At 35.0% G+C, this 20,511-nt stretch overlaps 2 protein-coding genes across 2 annotated transcripts; one reads left to right on the top strand and one right to left on the bottom strand.

The window, feature by feature from the left end:
• Positions 1 to 4,764: 4,764 nt before the first annotated feature.
• Positions 4,765 to 5,802, bottom strand: LOC149886492 (uncharacterized). Its single transcript, XM_090090479.1, has one exon. The coding sequence runs from the start codon at positions 5,800 to 5,802 to the stop codon at positions 4,765 to 4,767; it is 1,038 nt and encodes a 345-aa protein (XP_089946605.1).
• A 10,355-nt stretch (positions 5,803 to 16,157) lies between these two features.
• LOC145198344 (uncharacterized) lies at positions 16,158 to 19,056 on the top strand. The gene is made up of 6 exons (XM_090090480.1): positions 16,158 to 16,590; positions 16,643 to 16,759; positions 16,869 to 17,036; positions 17,100 to 17,430; positions 17,921 to 18,021; positions 19,025 to 19,056. Exons 1-6 carry the CDS (start codon positions 16,158 to 16,160, stop codon positions 19,054 to 19,056), a joined length of 1,182 nt encoding a protein of 393 aa, XP_089946606.1.
• The last annotated feature ends 1,455 nt before the right edge of the window (positions 19,057 to 20,511 follow it).

The raw sequence follows: 20,511 nt of genomic DNA on the forward strand, positions 1-20,511 counted from the left end.
AATCGGGGGTTACGTAGGTGCCGTCTAAACAAACGCGATGAGCAAAAGTGTCCAATTTGTATCGTTCCAGCGGTTCGCGAATCAAATCTCCGTTATCGTTTAAAAACAAAAACAAAAATCGAGGATCGATCATATCCAAGGCCTCTTTTGTCGCTAGACCTTCTTCGTCGCACAACATTTCGAGCACTCTTCTCGTTCGACCGACCGTTCGTTGCAACGTTTTCTCTTGGTGGTTCGCGTGCATGCTACTGCTGTGTTTGGCGGCATCTTGACAAAGCCAACCGTAATGACCGTTGGTGCGCAGCTTGCAATTTTCGGCAGTGATCTTATCCCCTCGCAAAAGAGCTTCTTGTCTGCGCGCGATGTTGTTTTTGACCATGTTTCTAGCCAACGGAAACGTCCAACAGGGCACCACGCAATAGATTCTGTTTATTTGACAACCCCAACGTTCTATCAAATCCAGAAAGCAGGGCAAATACTCCACCGTATCGTGAGCCGACAAACAAAAAACCAACTTGGGAGTTTGATTTATAGGTAGAGAGTAGCTTCCGTTTTTCAGTTTTTTTCTCGTTCTTTCGATTTCAAAAGGACTCAGCTCTTCGGGTGCGGTTTCGCGTTTTTCGATCATCGGCGAATATCCCCCCATCGCGTCTTGAAATTCTTTTTTCATCTCCACGTTGGCGCAAACCATACACGTAAAGCCGAATCCGTTTTCCGAAAATTCGCCATACTTTTCTTTTATTCGTTCTAGCGTGTGACACGAATAGTCCACGTCTCCCATTTGAAACGGGAGAGGTTGCAACTGCGCTCGAGCGTATTGTCCGTTTTCGTCGTACATCTTTATGCACTGGCGAAAGCGCGGCAACTCTGCGATGGGAAAATCGTCCGTATCGGCCGCGAACTTGCATATCCCGTTGGTGGCCATACCCCCTTTTAGCATTTTTTCGATCAGCTCGTGATGTTCCAACATTTGAGGAAAACAAATCGAAATTCCGCTGTCGACCGAATTGAACAAACTGGCAAATTTGAAAACGGACACCACCTTCATCATGTGATAACCGGTGTTTTCGAACATCTTGTTGTCGAAATCGATCAACACGGCTCCCAAACTCGTAGTGTCCATCGCGGCGTACAATTTTAACAACGGTCTCAACGTTTTCAGCTTTAACAACTCCCACATTTGTTTCACGTTGACGTAAGCGGGTTCGATTTTTTTCATTTCTTCTTCTTTCGTTTTGCTTTTGCTCAAATGGTTTTCGGCGAACAGCTCTAACGAAGGACACTGTATGTATTCGACGTCCAAACACGCGTCGTTGATGTGCTGATACGGAAACAACGTTTTTTTGTTCAACAAGGCGCCGAGCTCCTTCGATTCCTCCTCGCTCAAAAAAGAAGGAAAAAGGTTTTCTTCTTTCAAAAACTCGATCATTTTTTGTCTTACGACGCCTTGCAGTTCTTCGCCGAGCATGGAAGTGGCCGAATCCAAAGACTGGTTCAATATTTTCAAACTGTCCAACACGCGAACGTTACCGTCGAACGTGTAAAGCGCAATTTTAGAAGAGCTCTTGGCGATCGTAAACAGCTTTTCTTCCAAAGACACGTGTCGCAGCGTTTCTTTGTATTTTTTTCTTCTTCGAGCTCTTCTCTTTCTTCTCCTCCTCCTCCTTCTTCTTCTTCTTCTTGCAACGACAACGACGGCATTTTAAAAAAGCTAAAACACTTGGCGAACGAGCAGCTCAAATTCAAGACTTGGTTGTCGAAGCACGAGTTGTGAGCGTACACGTTTATGACGGGATCCGCTTCGATTCGAGCTCCGTAACTCATGTTGCAGCTGTTGTGCGCCAAACCAATCACTTTTCCCGTCCAATGACAGTGATCTACTACCACGTGATCCTCAAACATTCTCATCAGTTTGTCGTGCTGCGCGGCATACACTTTTGCCATTGTCTCGTTACCGTACAACACTTTTCTCGTCGCGGGTTTTCTTCCGTCACCGCACAACTGATAGGCTTTGCTCATCATCACGTTGAAAAAAACGTCGTATTCGGGACGCGACGCACCGTACGCTTTTACCATGTCGATCCAAGGATGAGCTCTCTTTTTTAAACTGTCGTAAACTGTTTTTAACAAACGAGACGACGACGATGGCAAACTCTCGTTGGTCATTTGCTCAAAAAACGGAACCAAAAGGTTCCACGTTTTTTCGGGTTCTAGATCGCAAAACAGTTCCGTTTCAAACACCTCTCGGTGTACGGCGTCGGGTTTTTCGGAAAAACATTCTTCCAAGACGCACAAGCAGCGATACAGTCGCGCCGGTTCGAACAAAAGCTCTTTCAAATCGTCATACTCTTTGCCCACCAGCCATTTTCACGTGTTTGACAGCAGATCGTTCGTCATGTCCAATTGCGTGATGCCTTTGAACAACCACAGTTTGACGTTCTCTCTTTTTGGAGGAGCGTGTTGTTGTTGTTGTTGTTGTAGCTCCCGATCCTCAGACTCGCTTTGCAACTCTGAGGAGTATAAGCATCCTGCCTCAGAGTCGCTTCGCGACTCTGCCTGCCTGCCCGCCGCCTGTCGCCACCTTTTTTGTAAAGACACTCTTCGTACGCAGCTCGACGCTCGGTTCTCAACCAAGGATGGTTCATCTCGGCAGGCAGTTTGCTCAACGGACATCGGGACATGCTCTCTTCGGTGTTTTCGTAGTACCAAGTCACGACCGTACGATGCTCGCCAAACAGCGAACGAGCCAGAGGCGGGTGGGTGCAAAACAGCGAAAACGTGTGACAAAAGTACTTTTGTCGACCCAACTCTCGAGTGGTAGGTGTTGTTACTTCTCGTCCGCATTTCACCAGTTCGGTTTCGGTGTCGAACGTCATGAAAAACAGTGGAGCGACTCGACTGCTGCCTAAAAAAGATTCGTTTTCGCCGTAATAACCGTGTTTATAAAAAGCAAACTGCGTCTTGCTGTAAAACCCTTCACACGAAGGCGTGTGACTGCTCAGATGGCTGAAAAACAAAGAGCATTTGTCGCACTGCTGCATTTTTTGCAAACGGGCTTGCGATTTTTCGTAATAAAAGCAATGTTGCAACGTCAGCATGGAACAAGCGTGGAACGTACTTCGGTCTTCTTCTTCTCTCAAAAAGATCTTTAGCGTCTGTCTGCTTTGCAAACGGGCGTTGGCCGCTTCTCGTTCTTCTCGAGTCCAAAACTTTTTGTGCTTGTCCCATTCCTCCGACAACGCTTTTCTGCTCTCGAAGACTCATTTGACAAAGGCTCTCGTCATTCTGACCGCTTTTCTCTTGAAACTTTTCATGTAGTAAATCGCGTTGTTGTTTTTTTCTCGATACGTCCACACTTGAACGTTGTGCTTTGCAAAATACTCGACGTACGCAAAGTCTTGACAAATCTCGCTCAGCGTTTCGATCGTCACGAACGGTTTTTTCAACTTTTCCAACGCGACTCTCTGAGTTTCGATCTGCTTTTCGCTCAGACCCTCTTCCAACAGCTCGTAAAATTCGTTTTCATCCTCGATGTCACCCGCTTCGTTGCCTTCGCAACGCTCCAGCAAAAACCGTTTCCATTTTTCGAGCGAATCCACGTTCAGCTTGCTGAGCGTCAACGAAACGATCAAGGCGGCGTAAAAACACAGTCCTTCTCCGAACAACGGCGAAATCTAAAGACGTTTGCTCTTTTTTCCAAGCGTCAAACTCTTCCTTTTCGTCTTTGCTCGCGTTTTTGTAAAACGTCTTTGCTCGCGTTTTTGTAAAAAAACGTCTTGCGATTTTGGGGTTTTTTTTGCAGAGACGATCCACCACCGTGTTGCCACGGTCCTTCGATCTCCCATCGACTTTGTTCCGTTTTGAGGACGAGATTTGTTTCGCTTCGCGTTTTTCTTTTTTGTAACGCGTTTTTTTCGCATTTTCTTTCTTTTTGAACGAGAAGCTCTTCTTCCGTCATCTTCTTCCGTCATTTGTCTTTTTTTCGTTTATTTAGTTTTCTCTCGTTTTCTTTTTCCCTTTTGATTTTCAGCTCTTCTTCAGTCATCGTCTCTCTTTTTTTTCGCTTTCTCTCGTTTTCTTTTTCCCTTTTGATTTTCAGCTCTTCTTCACTCATCGTCTCTCTTTTTTTTCGTTTTCTATCGTTGTCTTTTTCCCTTTTGATTTTCAGCTCTTCTTCGCTCATTTCGCTTACTCTTTTTCCGCCGATCGTTGTTAGATGTTTCATCACTTTCATCTCTTTAACGCGGTGCTGTCGAACGTACGACACGGCTTCAAAACGAAGCAAACACAGCACGCTCCACCCGCTTTTTTTCATTCCTATCGAAGCGGTGCTTTTTTCCAACACTCTTTTTTGATGGTTTTTTAACGAAATCGCGTAGGACAACACGTTCACGGAATACACGGGACTCTTGTAGTTTTGCAAGCGAACCTGGTAATATTCGTCGTCAACGTCGTATTCGACACCCAAACAATAAGCCATTTTCACGTTGTATTCGACGTAATACGTTTTGTTAAAACACGCCAGACAATTCGATTCGAAAAAAAGTGTTTTCGTAAAACGTTTTTACAAAGTGAATCAGTTTTTTCTTGATCGCTGCATATGTTTCCGAAGCTTCGAGAATAACGGCTTCGTTGACAATTTCTCCGTCCTCGAAATCGATTTTCGATTCGTACACAAACCTGTTCAACAAGTCGCGATTTTCAAACTCTTTTCTTTTGATTCTCATGTTTTTTTTAATAAATCTAAAAAAAAAATAATTACAACTAACATTTTTGATAAAAATCAAGTACTTTTTTATAACGCTGCGGATGCCAAATTATATTTTCTAAATACAATCCGTTTATATCTTTAACACGAGACAACGCGGTGTACAATTGTCCGGGAGCAAATTCGTACGAAGGAAACACCACCACTTCGTAAAACGTGCATCCTTGCGATTTGTGAACGGTCATCGCGTAGGCCAAAATGAGCGGGTAATTTTCTCGACTAGAAACCACCGTTTCGCTTTCATAATGTCTTTCTTCGATTTTTTCGATCGCCGTCGATTGATTTTCGTTTTTAAATTGCACGTAAACGCACCGTTCGTCTATTTTAGTCACCCTTCCCAACGAACCGTTGTGCAATCGTTCGTTCAAGTTTTTGACCAACATGACCAAAGCTCCTACTTTCACTTCTAACCTTCGAGGCAGTTGAAACGAATACCCTCGAGCGTTATAATCGCTGCTAGCGAAAACGTGCATCTTTTCGTTTTTGATCAATTTCAACATGAAACGATTAAAAACGTTGCATTCGGCGTTTTTAAAGTAGAGTCGAGGAACGTTACTAGGCGGATCTTCTACGAAACGAGAATTGAGCCACGACAAATTTGTACCGCTCACACTCGCCTCACGTATTTCGCCTAACATGCACGCAAACGCTTCGTCTTTTTGTCGTCTCGTCGTTTTTAGTTCCACTTTGACAAAGTTCATTTCTTTCCAAGTTTCGCTTTCAAAACAATACTTTCCGCTCACAGGCGGAATTTGCAAAAAGTCGCCAGAAACGATCACCTGCACGCCGCCAAACGGTCGCTCGTTTCCTCTAGCCACTTTCACGGCGCGGTTGAGAGCGTCCAAATAGTTCGCATCTAACATGCTGATTTCGTCTACGAACAACACTTCTACGTTTCGCCACGTTTCTTTCACTATTTCGCTCATCTTTTTTGAACCGATTCCGATTCCGCCTAACAAATGCAACGTTGTTCCGTCTTCAAACAAACTGGCAGCGATTCCCGTGGTTGCTGTCATGCGACACTCTGCTCCCATCGATTTCAAATATCTGTAACATTTTCGAAGCATGTAACTTTTACCACAACCGGCGCTTCCTGTTAAAAAAATGTTTCTTTTGCCGTCCACGTTTTTCATAAAAAACATTTCTTCTTCTTCGTTTTCTTCCTCTTCTTCTTCTTTTTTTAGAACGCAACCTTTTTCTTTTTCAATTTTTTTTTAATGAACTTTTTTTTTGTTATTTCTTTTGCACAGTTTTATACGCTTTTGAACTTGTTTCACCTGTCTATGTTGTCTTGGTGATATATGACGTGTACATGACGTATACCTAACGTTTTTTGTATTTGTTGACAAGTTGCTTTGGAAACAGAATAATATTGGTTTATACTTTGAACCTTTATCTACTCATGTTTTAAAAATAACACCGTTTTTATTGTATATGTATCCGTTTGTTTAAACAGCTGTTTAAATATTTCAGGCGTATAAAAGCATCGCTTTTTTACTTAGAATCATTCAAAACCAAATCGAACAAGAAGAAACAACTCGAAGCAAAAAAAAGAAGAAGAAGAATAAAAAAAAAATGTCGAAGAAATTCGGTTATCCTAACTTATCTGAAGCTACTTGCTACATGATCTCAAACGTAGACAAAGTCGTCAACGATTCTGCCAACGGTGGAGGATATGTTCAAGCTCACGTAGTTCCTCTTTTTTAACTCCACACTCTGACGTTGAACAAAGTGTACACTACCGTCGACCCTGCTTTTTACAGCAAGCCTGTCAGAGTAAACTTAACTTTAAAAGCCGATCGACGTTGGACAAACATCAAAAACACTATGCCTTCGTATTCGCTCATCGATTTTAAAAAAAACGGTAGAAAACCACTTGCTCTTTTTCAGAGCCGAAAAAAAGTTTTGCAAAGACGATCCCTCTGTCAGACGAACCATGATTTTGAACACCAACAAAGAACGCTCGTAAGAAGTTCGTGAAGAAATGGATATCATTTGCGTGAAGCTCGTCGACCCCTCTAATGCCGAAACGATGCAAAAAATCATCGACGAATGCGTGACTTTTCAAAACGCCGTTTGGGAACGCGAACACGTTGAAAATCCTTGGAAGGCTAAAAAAGTATGGAATCGAGAATTTCTCGTTCAAGACGTGTCTGCCATAGAGTTTTGCATCGATAACAACGAAAGGTTGCGAAAGTTTTTCACACCCTTTTATCCCGAAGCAGAACAAATTGCCGTCCTTGATGTAAGATTGTAAAAAAAAATTTTTTGTTTTTACGTGATTTTTAATTAAAAAAAAAAAAAAAGACGTGTTTTTTTATTTTTTAGATTAATTAATTAATTTAATCAATAACAATGAACGACGAAATGGATGCTTTATTTTATACTCGTTTGGAGGTATACAACGAATTCAATAACGAAAATGAAAAATTTCAAGACATTGATTTTTTCAAAACATTAAATTTTCAAGACAAGACAGAAGATGTTTTTTGGTTGACATTGATTGTAAAGAAAATGATTGGAGAGAAAACTTGTAACAATACACGTTGGATCCATCAGAGAAATCCTTATTTGTTCGCAAAATAAAAGTTTGTTATTTTCACGACTAAAATGATGACGGTGTCGTTATTCTCGATCGAAAACTCTGCGAGTTTGATTACCAACACCCTCGTTTGACTTTGGTCAAAGCATTGATGGCACCATTTGAAAAACAAATCGATTTACGAGATCAAACGTTCGAGATGATGCGAGAAAAACTCAAATCCGATTACGAAAAAATCGAAGAACGACTAAGAGATATGTTCGAGGAAATGAAAAACGAAACTCTCGAGGATAATCTCGAAAAAAACGAGGAAATCCCAAATATCGATGCTTCCTCATTCGATATTTTTTCGATTTTTTTTCAATTTTTTCAAAATGCCCCTCACTATGTAACGCGTTTAAAATTGGAAGACGAATGTCTTGACAAAGACGGAAACATCACATCAACGACGCAATATTTCTGGGCTGATATCAACTTGAACGACAACCGCTTGTATTGGAAAAAAAATTGTACAACCTCGTCAAACCTTTTGCAGAACTGCAATCGACAACACCTCATTTTTATACATCAAACGCCGTCTCTTATGTTCGTAAAATAAAAGTTTCTTATTCTGACAACAACAATCATCGCTGCGAACAACACTACACTCTAGATCGAGAAGTGTGCGCCTCAGATTACAAAAATCCTATTTTAACTCTGACGAAAGCCGTGATGACATCGTTTGACAAACAAATCGATTTACACGAGCAAACCGTTGCACTGGCGCAAAAAATACTCAAAACCGATATGGGAAGAATCGAAAACCGCATACAAGAAATGTGCGAAGAAATGTTTGAAGAAAGCGAAATGATTCAAACTTACGAATACGACTTTGAATATGTCGTGTGCAAACTTTGCAAAACGGACGAATACGGAAATTACGAAGACGAATCTGCAACTTTTTTTGTTTGTAACTTGTGTAAATATAAAAATGTTTAATATATTTAGATGGAAAAAAAAAGAAAAATAACAGAAACAGAAGTTGACAATGAGCAAAAAAGATAGGTAAGAAGATTAAAATTCGAAAAAATTGCTAGTAAACTTGCGAGCGATTGGAAAAGATTAGGAAGACAGTTAAACATTGACGAAGATGAACTCGATTGTATCGATGTCGATTTTCGATTTTTAAGAGAAAAATGTTTCAAAATGATTAGCGTCTGGTTTACACGAGAACAAAGAACTAGAAAACGAAAACGATATCGAAAAAGAACTCTCTCAAAAGTTACAACATATCGGTCGATATGATGTTTGCGCAAAAAACGATTTTATATTTTGACTCACTACCATGGTCGATTTTTTTTTTTTGTATTGTAATATAATTCCAACTCTTCCAGCAACAACGCATTTTGTGATATATTATATATTTTATTAAAAAAAATAACGAATTTTTAGATGGAGAAAAAGAAACCTCCTTCAGCTTTGGTTTTACAACCACCGCCACCTCCACCTGTCGATCCTTACGGTTTAAAAGAAAAGGGTTTAAACGCAAAACAACGATTGTTATTTTTTAACGAACAAATTATAACTCTATATATATTATTAGATGAATAAATATATTATCAACGAATGTTCCTGCAAACGATGTGAAAAAAAAATATTGGAAAAAAAAAAATGGCTTGGACATCTCTTCGTCTTCGTCAGAAAATTCGATAAAAAAAAAAGAAGAACTTCGAAATCTCGAAGCAATTGAAAACGTTCGTTGCTTTTGCACGTGTTGTATCATGGATAATGAGATGAGAAAAGAAAAAAAAGAAAGACTTTTGCAACAATCGAAAGACAGATTAGTCGATTGGTTAGAAACTCACGAATGCTTTGCAAACCTTTTCAAAAGAAAAATGTTCGTTAATGAATTATTTTTCAACAACGACGTTTTCATTGCCGACAAAACAACGTTGCGCGAAGGAGGAAATCATGATACTTTAATGCTAAGAAACGATAAAAATGAAACAAAAATAATTAACAAAAAACCTTGCATGTGTAAATTTTTATTTTGATACATTTTTTTATATTTTTTTTCAGCATTTATAATAATGTTACTTACAACAATAATGGTGTTTATAATAATATTTGCTACAACAATGGTGATTACAACAATATCGCTATTTATAACAATAACCTTGAACATTGCTCTTCAACCGCGTCTTCGCTATCCAATCAACATTACTTCGACAGAAGAACACGTTTATGTTATTCCACTTTGTACACGCTATCAATCGCATGACGATCCAATGTTAAATAAAAAAACTGTTGATGTAAATGAAGAAATTTGGAAACAAATATTCGAAAATATTACAAAATGTTAAGTTTATAATGTATAAAATTATTTTTTTTTATTTAGCATAATAAATAATAATGGTGCAAATTCTTCATTTATCAAAGAGCGAACTACGAAAACCAAGATTGACCAACGTTAAAAAAGTACCTTCAATGGAAGAATATCTTGTCATATCTCCACATCACACTGTGTTGTACAACAATCATCCTTATCCTTATCCTTATCCAAGAAACTCTCACGTTAAAAAATATCCACTTTTGAAATCAATAAGAGGTGACATTTACATTATTCAAAATGACAACAAAGGAAACAGTGTTAATATTGACAAAGATATAATGGAACAATTGCCCGATATTATGAAGAATGATGAAAAAAAACGAAAAGAAATGTTAAGTATTATGGAGCGAATGCCTAACGTAGATTGGAAGAATGACGAAAAAAAACGAGAAGAACTGTTCCAAGAACTGTTCCAAGAAAAAAAATAATTATTTTTATTTATTTTATGTACTCTATTATATTTTTTTTTCAGATTGAATAAAAAATTTGAAACCAACTTTTCGATTATTTATCAATGCTCTCGCTCTGCGTCTTGGAAAAGATTGGAAAAAATTGGGAAGAGAATTACAATTACAAAATTCGATTTTAAATTGTATTGACTATGATTACGATTGTGAAAAATCATACGAAAAACTTATGAAACGATTAAACGTTGGTTAAATAATGAAGGTTATTCCATGGAAGATTGGTTTTCTGAAGATGAATTTGTTCGATGGAATCAAATCTTTGTCAAAATGGGACGAGATGATCTTTGTAATGTTTTATTTCAATTTAAAAAATAACTTTGTTATAACTATATTTTTTTAGTTAACTAAAAAAAAATACTTTACAAAATGGAGAAGAGTTTTAAAGAAGAAATAAATGAAGCTTTTGAAAAAACAATGTTTATCCGACAAATGAAAAACGAAATCGATAAAAACGTTCCCGATCAAGACTTGTGTTATTGCAAATGTTGCTGTAACGAATTTTGGAAAAATTATTGGAAACAATATTTTGAAAAAATCATATTTAACGTTATTATAAAAAATTAATTTGTTGTTATAATTAAATAATACTCTCTTTCAGCAAACAAACGTATAAAAGAAAAAAAAATGGAACAACAATTGGAAAAAATTCAAAATCTTTTGACAGAAATCCAAGTCGATGTCAGAAGTATAAACCGTAAAGACAATGAAGATGAGGATGAAAATCACGAATCGATCGTTGATAAAAGAGTAACGAAAACACTCAATTCGTTATGCAAATTAGAAAGAAATGTGAACAAAACTATCAAACGATATCAAAGTCACGATTTTACAACTTTGTTAAAAGCGAGCAATCAATCTGCCATGTATTATTTGAAAAAATGGAAAAAAATGAAAAAAAGTTTAAATGAACATTTTGGTCATAAAAGCAGTCTATATTCAAAATGTTTCGTGTGCGAAATATTCATCGAAAAAACATCGATGCATCATAACAGATGTAACATTTGTCATATTACTCTATGCGGTATGTGTGATCGCAAACACCATGAAATTCATGTCAAACCTTCGGAAATCACACACGAATCGTTTATCGACTTTTCCAAGTTCAATAACCATTTATCTAATTAGCGTTGAAAAAACGTTGTTGTTCTTTTTGTTGTAAAAGGTGTTGTTCTTTTTGTTGTAAAAGGTGTTGGTAATTTTATATTCGGTAAAATTGTAGCAATCCAATCAATTGCAAATTGTAACTGTTGTGTTTTTTCTTTTCCAAAATACACGGCAAAAAAAACAATTATAAGAAACACACACAAACCGACTGTTTTATTTTGTTTTATTACGTCAAATATTTGTTTAACAAAACTTTTTTTCTCTGTGCTTTCCATATGATTTAATATTTCTTTATATTTTTTTTGTTTTTTAATAATTGTATTTATATATCAAATATCAAATATCAATTATCAAATTTTAAACGGTATAAAATAACATCTTTAGATGACTTGTAAAAAAAAATGCACCCATTGCTATACACGTTTTGATCCTTACAACTGCAAAGAATGGGAGATTGTATGGAAATTCAAGCATCATTACTTGTTTCTCATATCGCTCGACAGCAAAGATCTAATTAAATCAGATATGGTATTAAAACTTTTAAACGATGCAAACACAGATCAAAACACAAATATTGGAAAAACAGAAATTGACAGCGCAATTGCAGTATTTCTTCAAATCTCCATACACATTACCGATTTTGTTGATCGATTAAGATGTTGTGCATACCTATGGGGAGCATCAAACCAAATCGAAAATCGATTAGACTTCATAATGTTTACACGTGTGCAGAAACTAGAGGATTATATTGAAACTCAACGAAAAGAATATAATTTATAACTTATTCTTTAATAAACCAATATTCATAATGAACCGGTTTTATTCTTTTTATTCGTCTTTTTTCGCTTTTTTTCTTTCACCACCTTCTCAACTTTTTAAATGGATTTTTAATCATCATATCTCTCAAATCGACTTGTAACAATTTGCGGTGTTGAAGATTGTGGTAAAACTACAAACTTCTTTTTACTGGGTGACAATTTATCAAGTACTTTCTTCCCTAAATATCGACTCGCACTTTCAGTAAACGCCAAAGGAAGAGGAGATAAAATTTCAATCCCCTTTTCAGCTATTTCTCCTCCACCTCTCTGTCTTTTTCTCTTTACTGCTCTCTTTTTACTTAATCCATTTCCGCGATTAGGATATGGAGGCATATATCTTCTTCCACTCATTCTACCCAAATTTAAAATTTAATTCATTTTAACACCGTCTTTTCATCAATTTCACGCATGTAACAACTATTATTTCAACCTATTTATAAGAAAATTATTAACTTATATTAATTATTAACCTCGTCTTAACTAATATCTACACATATCTAACGTGTATTCATTACACCCGTCTTTTTATTATTTTACCCCCGGTTTATTTCTTTTGTTAACACAAGGTTAATTCTGATTGGTTGATTCATTTTTTTGTTTACTTTTCCATGCATTCTGATTTGTCAGTTTATTCTTTTGTTTACTTTTCTCTGCAATCTGATTGGTCAATTAATCTACCCCCGCAAAGGTTTGTTTACTTAAGGGCCGTCGAAAATATATATACCAGTGCAAAGTTAAAACGTTCATTTGGGCAAAAGCCCTCGTAGAGATCAGACGCGGAAGCTCTGCTCAAATTTTCAACATACAACATTCAAAATGGCGGCGAAGGAAAGGTAACTTTCTTCTTCATTTTTTTATTTTTTTATTTTTTTATTTTTTTGTATTTTTTTGTAATTTGCACAATTTTACACTGGTTGTTTTTACGTTTTTACACTAGTTTTAAACGTTTTTTTACAGTGTTTTTTAACGTTTTTACAGTGTTTTTTTTACGTTTTTTACAGTGGTCTTTTTTCGCAAATGTACTAACGCGTCCGCATATATTTATATATAATATTGTTTGATTTTTTTATTATCAGTAATGGGTGCAGTTTCTGATCAATATTTTTTTATTTTAGCACACTTCTTTACAAAATTTACGTTTACCGGGTCTGGAAACGTCAACTCCCGCCGCCCTTCCATCCTCAGAACCGGAAGAACCAGCGACGGAAGTAGAAAGACGGAAGAAGGGTGACGGATCATTCCGTCAGCCTTCTTCCGTCTTTCTACTTCCGTCGCTGGTTCTTCCGGTTCTGAGGATGGAAGGGCAGCGGGAGGTGACGTTTTTAGACTCGGTAAACACATCATCATACATTAAGTTTATTATGGAGAAGTAATCAAATAAGAAAAATTAGCAAATTGGTAAAGAGTTCATAATTACCCAATAATCACTAAAATTTAGCACGATTTTGTTGTCTTAAATAGTCAAACCGAATCAGATTTAAACATAACTGTAATCAATTTGAAGTAGTTAATGATCACAACTTTCATTCCGAATTCCAAAATGACATTTCAAGGAACAAAAAATTAACAGGCAATTAATGTCGATTAGCTTTTAGCTCCCTGACATGTATGCTGTATGATAACTCATTAAACAATGCTTTATTAGCATCACATGATCTTTCCAGCAATATCTAAATTTATAAAACATATATTAATATATTAAATAAAAAACTTTTTAAATAATAAAATAAATTTTTATTAGTTTTTGCAGTGACAATATTATATACATTACATTTAGATTAAAATATTGGTTCAGCTTAAACAAATTTTAAAAACAATTTACAGAGTATCTCTTTAGAACTTGTTCCTTTACAGTGAAATGCATCACAGCTGATAAATAATTTAAAACAATGGAAACAAGTTAGTATTTTAACCACTAATATTTATATTAATGCTACACTTTATATAAATTATTTTACAAATACTACATAAATATATGTTAATAAGTCTCTCTCTATATATAAACAGAAAAATTTCATTTTTATAACAACAGTTTATGTAACAACAATATGCTGAGAAGTATTCAATCTATTTAACACATTATTTGCACATAAACTGTTCACTTAACTTAAATTTCTTGTTAAAACCAGAACAGGAAGAATGCTACCAACTATTACAATGATCACATTGAATCCATCCAAGGTATTGTTTTGGTTCTTTTTTGGGGGGGATCAACAAAACCACATTCCTTGCAACTGTCATTTTGTTGTACTTGGGCTGCACTTTCCATTGTACTATTTTTTAGGCATTCATTGGTTTTAAGCAATAAAGATGATAGCTTAGTTGTTCTAGTACCAAATGTTTTAAATGCACGCTGTCCGGCTACTGCTGGTCTGCCACAAACCTTTGGTATTGGGGCAAAAAATAATTCATGCCCCTCAGATTGAGTTAATGAATCACCATTTGTTGCAGCCTCAGTTGTTTTAACAGTTGTTATAAAATCAGTTCCTTTTTCTTTGGATTTTTCCCATTCTTTTTTGTTTCTTCTCTCAGTTAAAGCAAACTTTGGATCATTATTGTCTGTAGAAATTTTAAAACAGGTTTTACCTATTTATTTAGCTCTTCTTTAAAGAGGATGTTATACTACTTTAATGACACCACACAATATAAACCTTACCTATTTAAAACAAAAAATTTGATTGTAATATGTACAGGTACATGTATGGTATTGTGCATAATTAATGGAACACTTTTTATTACATTATCATTTATTTCTAGATACCCTAATAAACAATGACTCGTTTTATGGAGAGGGGGCCTACTGCTAAGTTTTAATTCTAGCCAGCCAAGTCGTGTTACTATAACCCAAATAACAAAATTAATTATCCATCAATAGTATTAGTTAACTAACTACATTCTTAATCAGTATCCTGGCAGCAATTGCATCGGTAAACACGTAGAAATATTGCATACCAAATTTAGTTAGTCAAAGCAAAATAACAAAATTATTTTCTAAAGATTCGTCAATGGTACCCCACTTCGTCTTACATAAAATGTGACACACTCACTTTCTTGTTATATGACGAAACTGTCACATTATTCCTTTGGCACAAAGGATGCCAATGATCTTTTAAAAATTGGGTAATGAATGCTTAAGCTTCAGTTGCTGTTTGAAACGATTGGCCTTTATGTAAGTCCATTTTTTAAACAAGGTTGAGTTGAGTTTCACTGAGCTTTGTCTCGTTTAAAGTCGCTTGCCTCATCTTAGAAAATTACCGCCACTCTAGCAAATTTCCCAGCTTAAGGTGGCGGTATTTACCGCCGCAATAGAATTACTCATATATTTAACCTTATATATATATTTAGACACATTTATTGTGTCTATAGTTGGTACATATGTTTATTTTATATTGTTTCTGTGTTTTCAAAGTGCTGTGACTTGGTAAATGTGTAGAGCAAGGTTTGTCAACTTTGCCAGCCAAGTGATGTACTTTTAACAGAGAGTTACACCATAGTGTTTAGTGTCAAACTGTTACTGCTTTAGGTCTAGCTGTTTTCAAGCCTTTATTATTAAAAATTATTCTAAAAATACATAGTAATGTATTATAATAACATTTTGCGTAATGTTACTTATGTTTTGTTACATATGAATGTTATCTTAAGTTATGTTATATATATATTAACTTATGGTGTGTCCTATTGTTGTGTGCTTTTGCTGTGATGTTTTTTTGTTATCTTTTGAGTTAATAGACATTTGGCTTATCTTCAGTTGGCGTCTATTGTTAAAAATGGTAAATAGGTAATTTTATTAAAAATCACTGCTTTTAATCATTCACTAAAAGCCAATACAAATTATTTTGCCATATATACAATTTGTTTTATCTCAATTTGATTTTTTGTCTTAAGCGCTGTTTACTTCATGATTTTGCTATAAATATTTTGGAATCATGATGTTCCAGCATAAAATGCTATAATCGCTATAAGTCACTATAATCTCCCTTCAAATAATGAAATTGCAGTTGTATTTGTTGGTGAAGATGGTGCACCACCTGCTTCCAAGAGAGTCATTATTTATCCAAGAGGTCATCCTCTTAAAACTATATCAAGTATGTCTGCCATCTTAGATCCTATGGTTTATCCTCTATTTTTTCCAAGGGGTTTTGCTGGTTGGCATAATCAATTGGTTCACAACCCTAAACGTGCTACATTGGTGAGAAATCATGTTACATTATCTCAGAATTACAATTATAAACTTTCAGTTCGGCAATTTTTTTCTTCACTCTTTCATGGCAAAAATGTGTTTCAGCAATATGCTATTGATGTGTATGTTAAAATCGAAGGCCAGCGCCTTGCTTTCATCAAAAATAACCAAAACAAGCTGAGAAGCGAGCAGCATGATGTCTTAAACGAACATGTAAACAACCTTGGAATTAATCATATTAGACCAGGGCATGTTGTAGTTATGCCATCAACTTATGTAGGAAATCCTCGAGCCTTAAAAGAAAACTTTGAAGATGCTATGGCTTTAATTAAAAAGTATGGTAAACCAAATCTTTTTAATACTTTCACTTATAACCCAAAATTTATATCCAGATCAGACAGCAAATGATAGACCTGACTTAGTTATTCTAGTATTTAAACTCAAACTAAATAACCTTCTCAATGACATTTTTAAGCACGGTGTATTAGGGAAAGTTGTAACATGTTCAGGTTATTAAGTTTCAAAAGTGTGGTTTGCCACATGTTCATATTTTATTTCACTTTGCAAATGATGATAAGCTTGAAACAGCACATGATATCAATAATTTAATATCTGCAGAAATTCCAGATCCGATTGTTAATCGAGACCTTTATGAGGTTGTTAAAACTTGCATGAGTCATGGTCCATGTGGCATACTGAATCCAAATTCTCCCTGCATGAAAGATGGGGTGTGCAGTAAAAACTATCCTAAAGAATTTAGCGCTAACACAGTAGCAGTTCATAATGGTTATCCACGCTAAAGACGTCGTGATAATGGTTTGATTATCAATATTACAGGTAACAATGTAGATAACCGCTGGGTGGTACCTTACAATCCATGGTTATCAAAGAAATATCAAGCTCACATTAATGTTGAAGCTTGCATGTCTGTTAAGGCTGTTAAATATTTGTACAAATACATATACAATGGTCACGACTGTGCAAATATTTTATTAAATGAACAAATTAATCTTGATGAAGTAAACACTTTTTTAGATTGTCGTTATGTTAGTGCACCTGAAGCATTGTGGCGAATTTTTGAGTATCCAATAAGTCATGTCACACTATTATACGCCTTGAAGTTCATCTACCTTAAAAATCAATTAGTGTATTTTAGAGAAGGAGTAGAACAAATCGTCAGGTTAGAATTATTTTGTTCTATCTCAAACTTTAAACGTTGGGAGAAAATAAATTGTTGATTTTACTAAGTAATGAATACTTTTAAAATACATTTTATTTTTAAAATTTTTTTTCTATATAGTTTCTTTAGATATAAATTATTTGAAGAATAAGTTATTATTTCTTTAAAAAGTAATAGTAAAATTTTAAGTAATTTTTACTTATAGAAAAAAATCAAAAACTTTCTTTCAACGTTTAAAATGGGAGATAGAACAAAATAATTCTAACCTGACGAAATGGCTTTAGATCTTGCAGCTCAATGTGATACGCACCTAATGGCATGGTTTAAGTTGAATACTGAAAATGAAAGAGCACATTGCTATTCGTATGTAGACATTCCTTACCACTTTATACTTGATAATAAACATTGTAAATCGAAGGTTAGACAAAGGTGTGGTGATAAAGTGATAGTAAGAATGTATAAAGTTAATCCAACTGGAGAATTTTCTTAGACTGTTACTTTTGCTAGCAAAAGGAACAACATCTTGTGAGTATGTGCGTACTATTAATGGTAATGTCCTTGAAACATTTCGTAAAGCATATGTTTTGAAAGGTTTGTTGCAAGATGACACTGAATGGCAGAATACTCTTTCTGAGGCGGTTTTAACACGTTTGCCATGGCAAATTAGACAGTTGTTTTCAAATATTTTGACCTTTTGTGAACCTGACAATCCTTTACATCTCAGGAATACATACAAAGCTTTTATGATGGAAGATTTCATTCACTACTCATTCCCACTTCTAATAGCTGAACAAGCTTCTCTTCATCAAATTGAAAAGATTGTTAATCAAAGTGGTAAAATGCTGGCTGATTACAATCTGCTTGTTATTGATGAGTTTATAGGCTTAAATCTAGAAACTTTTGATGAAAATGTTCAACAGTCTATTGATGAAGCCAATCAAATTATTATTAACAGATTATCATACGGTCTCTGTGGCCCACCAAAATACATAGTAATTTAACAGATAATAAGGAATAGTAGAAAAGTAACGTAGAATAAAGACGTTTAATATAAAAAGAGTTTCAAGCTTTACTTTTAAAAGCTTTACCGAAAAAAGCTCTGGAAAACACCTTTTCGTATTTTTCAATGACGCCATAACATTTAAGGTGCTTAAGAAGTTGGTGGCGTGGAATATAAAACATGGCGGCGTGTTAACAGATCAAGCCTAAGTGATGTTTGTGAATGAAAAGCAAAATTTTTATTAGGTAAAGCCTGTGATAAACACGGAAAAAAAAACTGTACGTATATTTTTGACTTACGGTGAATAAAATAAAAACAAAGAAAAAAGTTTATTAAAAGATTTAATGAAACATTTTCCAAAATATCATGTGACATACCCTTCCTATTGTATTTTTCCCTCACAGAGTGTATTACCTAACAAATGTTATTGAACAAATTAAAAAAGCACTTTACTGTAGTAACAAGTACAATATATACAGATTTCTAACAATTATATTCATAAACATATATCTACAAATACCTCTGATTGCAGCTTCAAGTGATATATTTTATACCTTTATATGTTTTAATGTAAGAGTATAATTCCTTTTAAAGATAACAAAAATTTAACGGAGAAAGTGAAATAAACTTCTGGCAATTAATATTGCTCATGCTAAGATACATATTTTAATAGCTCCAAGCAAAGAATATACCTGAGACAATATAATAACCGCTCCAGTTTCTTCCTAAGCTCTGAACTGAATCATGTGCTTTTGTAGCAGCCTCGTAGTTTACAAATTCTACTAATTGATTTAAAAAAGTATGAAGGTTTTGAATATGCATGCACACTTCAGCATTTTCACAATTCAGTATTCCTAACGAAGAAATACGAAAAAAAAAACCTAAAGACAAAATTTACGAAAGAAATTTTTCGAATAAAACAACATAATTTTAAAAAGGTTTGTAAAAAGGAACCGTAGAGAAGAACTTTAAGTTATACGAATTTTTTTAAAATAATTTGAAATTAAACAATTTTAGATTAAAGTAAGCGAAGTTATACGAAGTTTACTAAACGTTTAACTTCTGAGGGTCATTAGATCTCCATCAAGTGGGCAAAATTCAAAAACACAACTGTGATAGATTCAAAGGTTGATGTTCTTGACTGGTGGAGGACATATTGCAGAAAAATGCCCATCTTGGTAGGACTTTAACGGGAGTATTATTGCCTGCCAGCCCCAAGTCTCTCAAGTAAGTGGGCCCTAACACTAACCTTAATCGTAACCCTAACCATATTATACTTGCAATAATATTTTTTTTTGTTTTAGTTAAATTGTCAATTGTCATTGTTAGGAATATCTAATCACCCTCTGTTGCTATTTTTCAACACTGTCTATTTGTTTGAGTCCTACTGTTTTTTAAGTTTCCAAAAACAGTTGTTGCCATTGCTCTTAAATTTGCTCATTGTTCCCATTGCTTTTGATGTTGTTACTGCTGTTACTCTGACCACTCTTGTTATCTCACTCTCTAGCTTCTTTTCAGCACAGCCTCTTTCTTTAAGTTTTATGCACGCTGGATACTCTCAAACTCTCCCTTCTTTTAATTCATTTTTTTTCTTCTTCTCATTCTTCTTTTTACAATAATAATCACTGTTGCCATCATACATTTAATGCCAGTTGCTCTTTTTCTTCTTATTCTTCTTCTTTTATTGTGCAAACTTTATTTCTTGTTGTTGCTTTCATTACTTTCTTCTAACTCGGGTGATTTAAGGCCAGTTTGAGAAAATTTCGTTTTTTTTTTCGTGTTATTTTAGTTTTAAACGTGTGACGTATTTTCACCTCGCGTGATTGATCATATTAAGAATTTGACGTTAAGTTAAACTTCACCTTTCATATAAAAACACTCAAACAGTTTTGCTATGTTCTTAGGTTCGAATTTAATTGTTCGAAACCTCTTCAACTTTGTTTACTTTTTTTTTTTTTTTTTTGCGAAATTCGAAATTTGCGCGGTAGAAAAAGGAAAAACGTAGCAAACTACCCCTTAAAAGCCTTTTTTTAAGGGGTATTTGTCACTCGCCTATAATACAAGAAGGCTAAAAGTCGACC

Source organism: Hydra viridissima, unplaced genomic scaffold (genome assembly GCF_058129835.1).
Source record: "Hydra viridissima isolate aposymbiotic clone 2 unplaced genomic scaffold, HvirCarnegie_v1 scaffold_6, whole genome shotgun sequence".
Taxonomy (NCBI): domain Eukaryota; kingdom Metazoa; phylum Cnidaria; class Hydrozoa; order Anthoathecata; family Hydridae; genus Hydra; species Hydra viridissima.

Bases quoted from the DNA above. Each gene is read 5' to 3' on its own strand.
- LOC145198344 (XM_090090480.1), top strand. From the start codon at position 16,158: ATGTCTGCCATCTTAGATCCTATGGTTTATCCTCTATTTTTTCCAAGG. The intron at 16,760-16,868 runs GTTATTAAGTTT...TAATATCTGCAG, and splicing joins GAAAGTTGTAACATGTTCAG to AAATTCCAGATCCGATTGTT. The intron at 17,431-17,920 runs GTTAGAATTATT...GAATTTTCTTAG, and splicing joins GGAGTAGAACAAATCGTCAG to ACTGTTACTTTTGCTAGCAA.
- LOC149886492 (XM_090090479.1), bottom strand. From the start codon at position 5,802: ATGGGAGCAGAGTGTCGCATGACAGCAACCACGGGAATCGCTGCCAGT.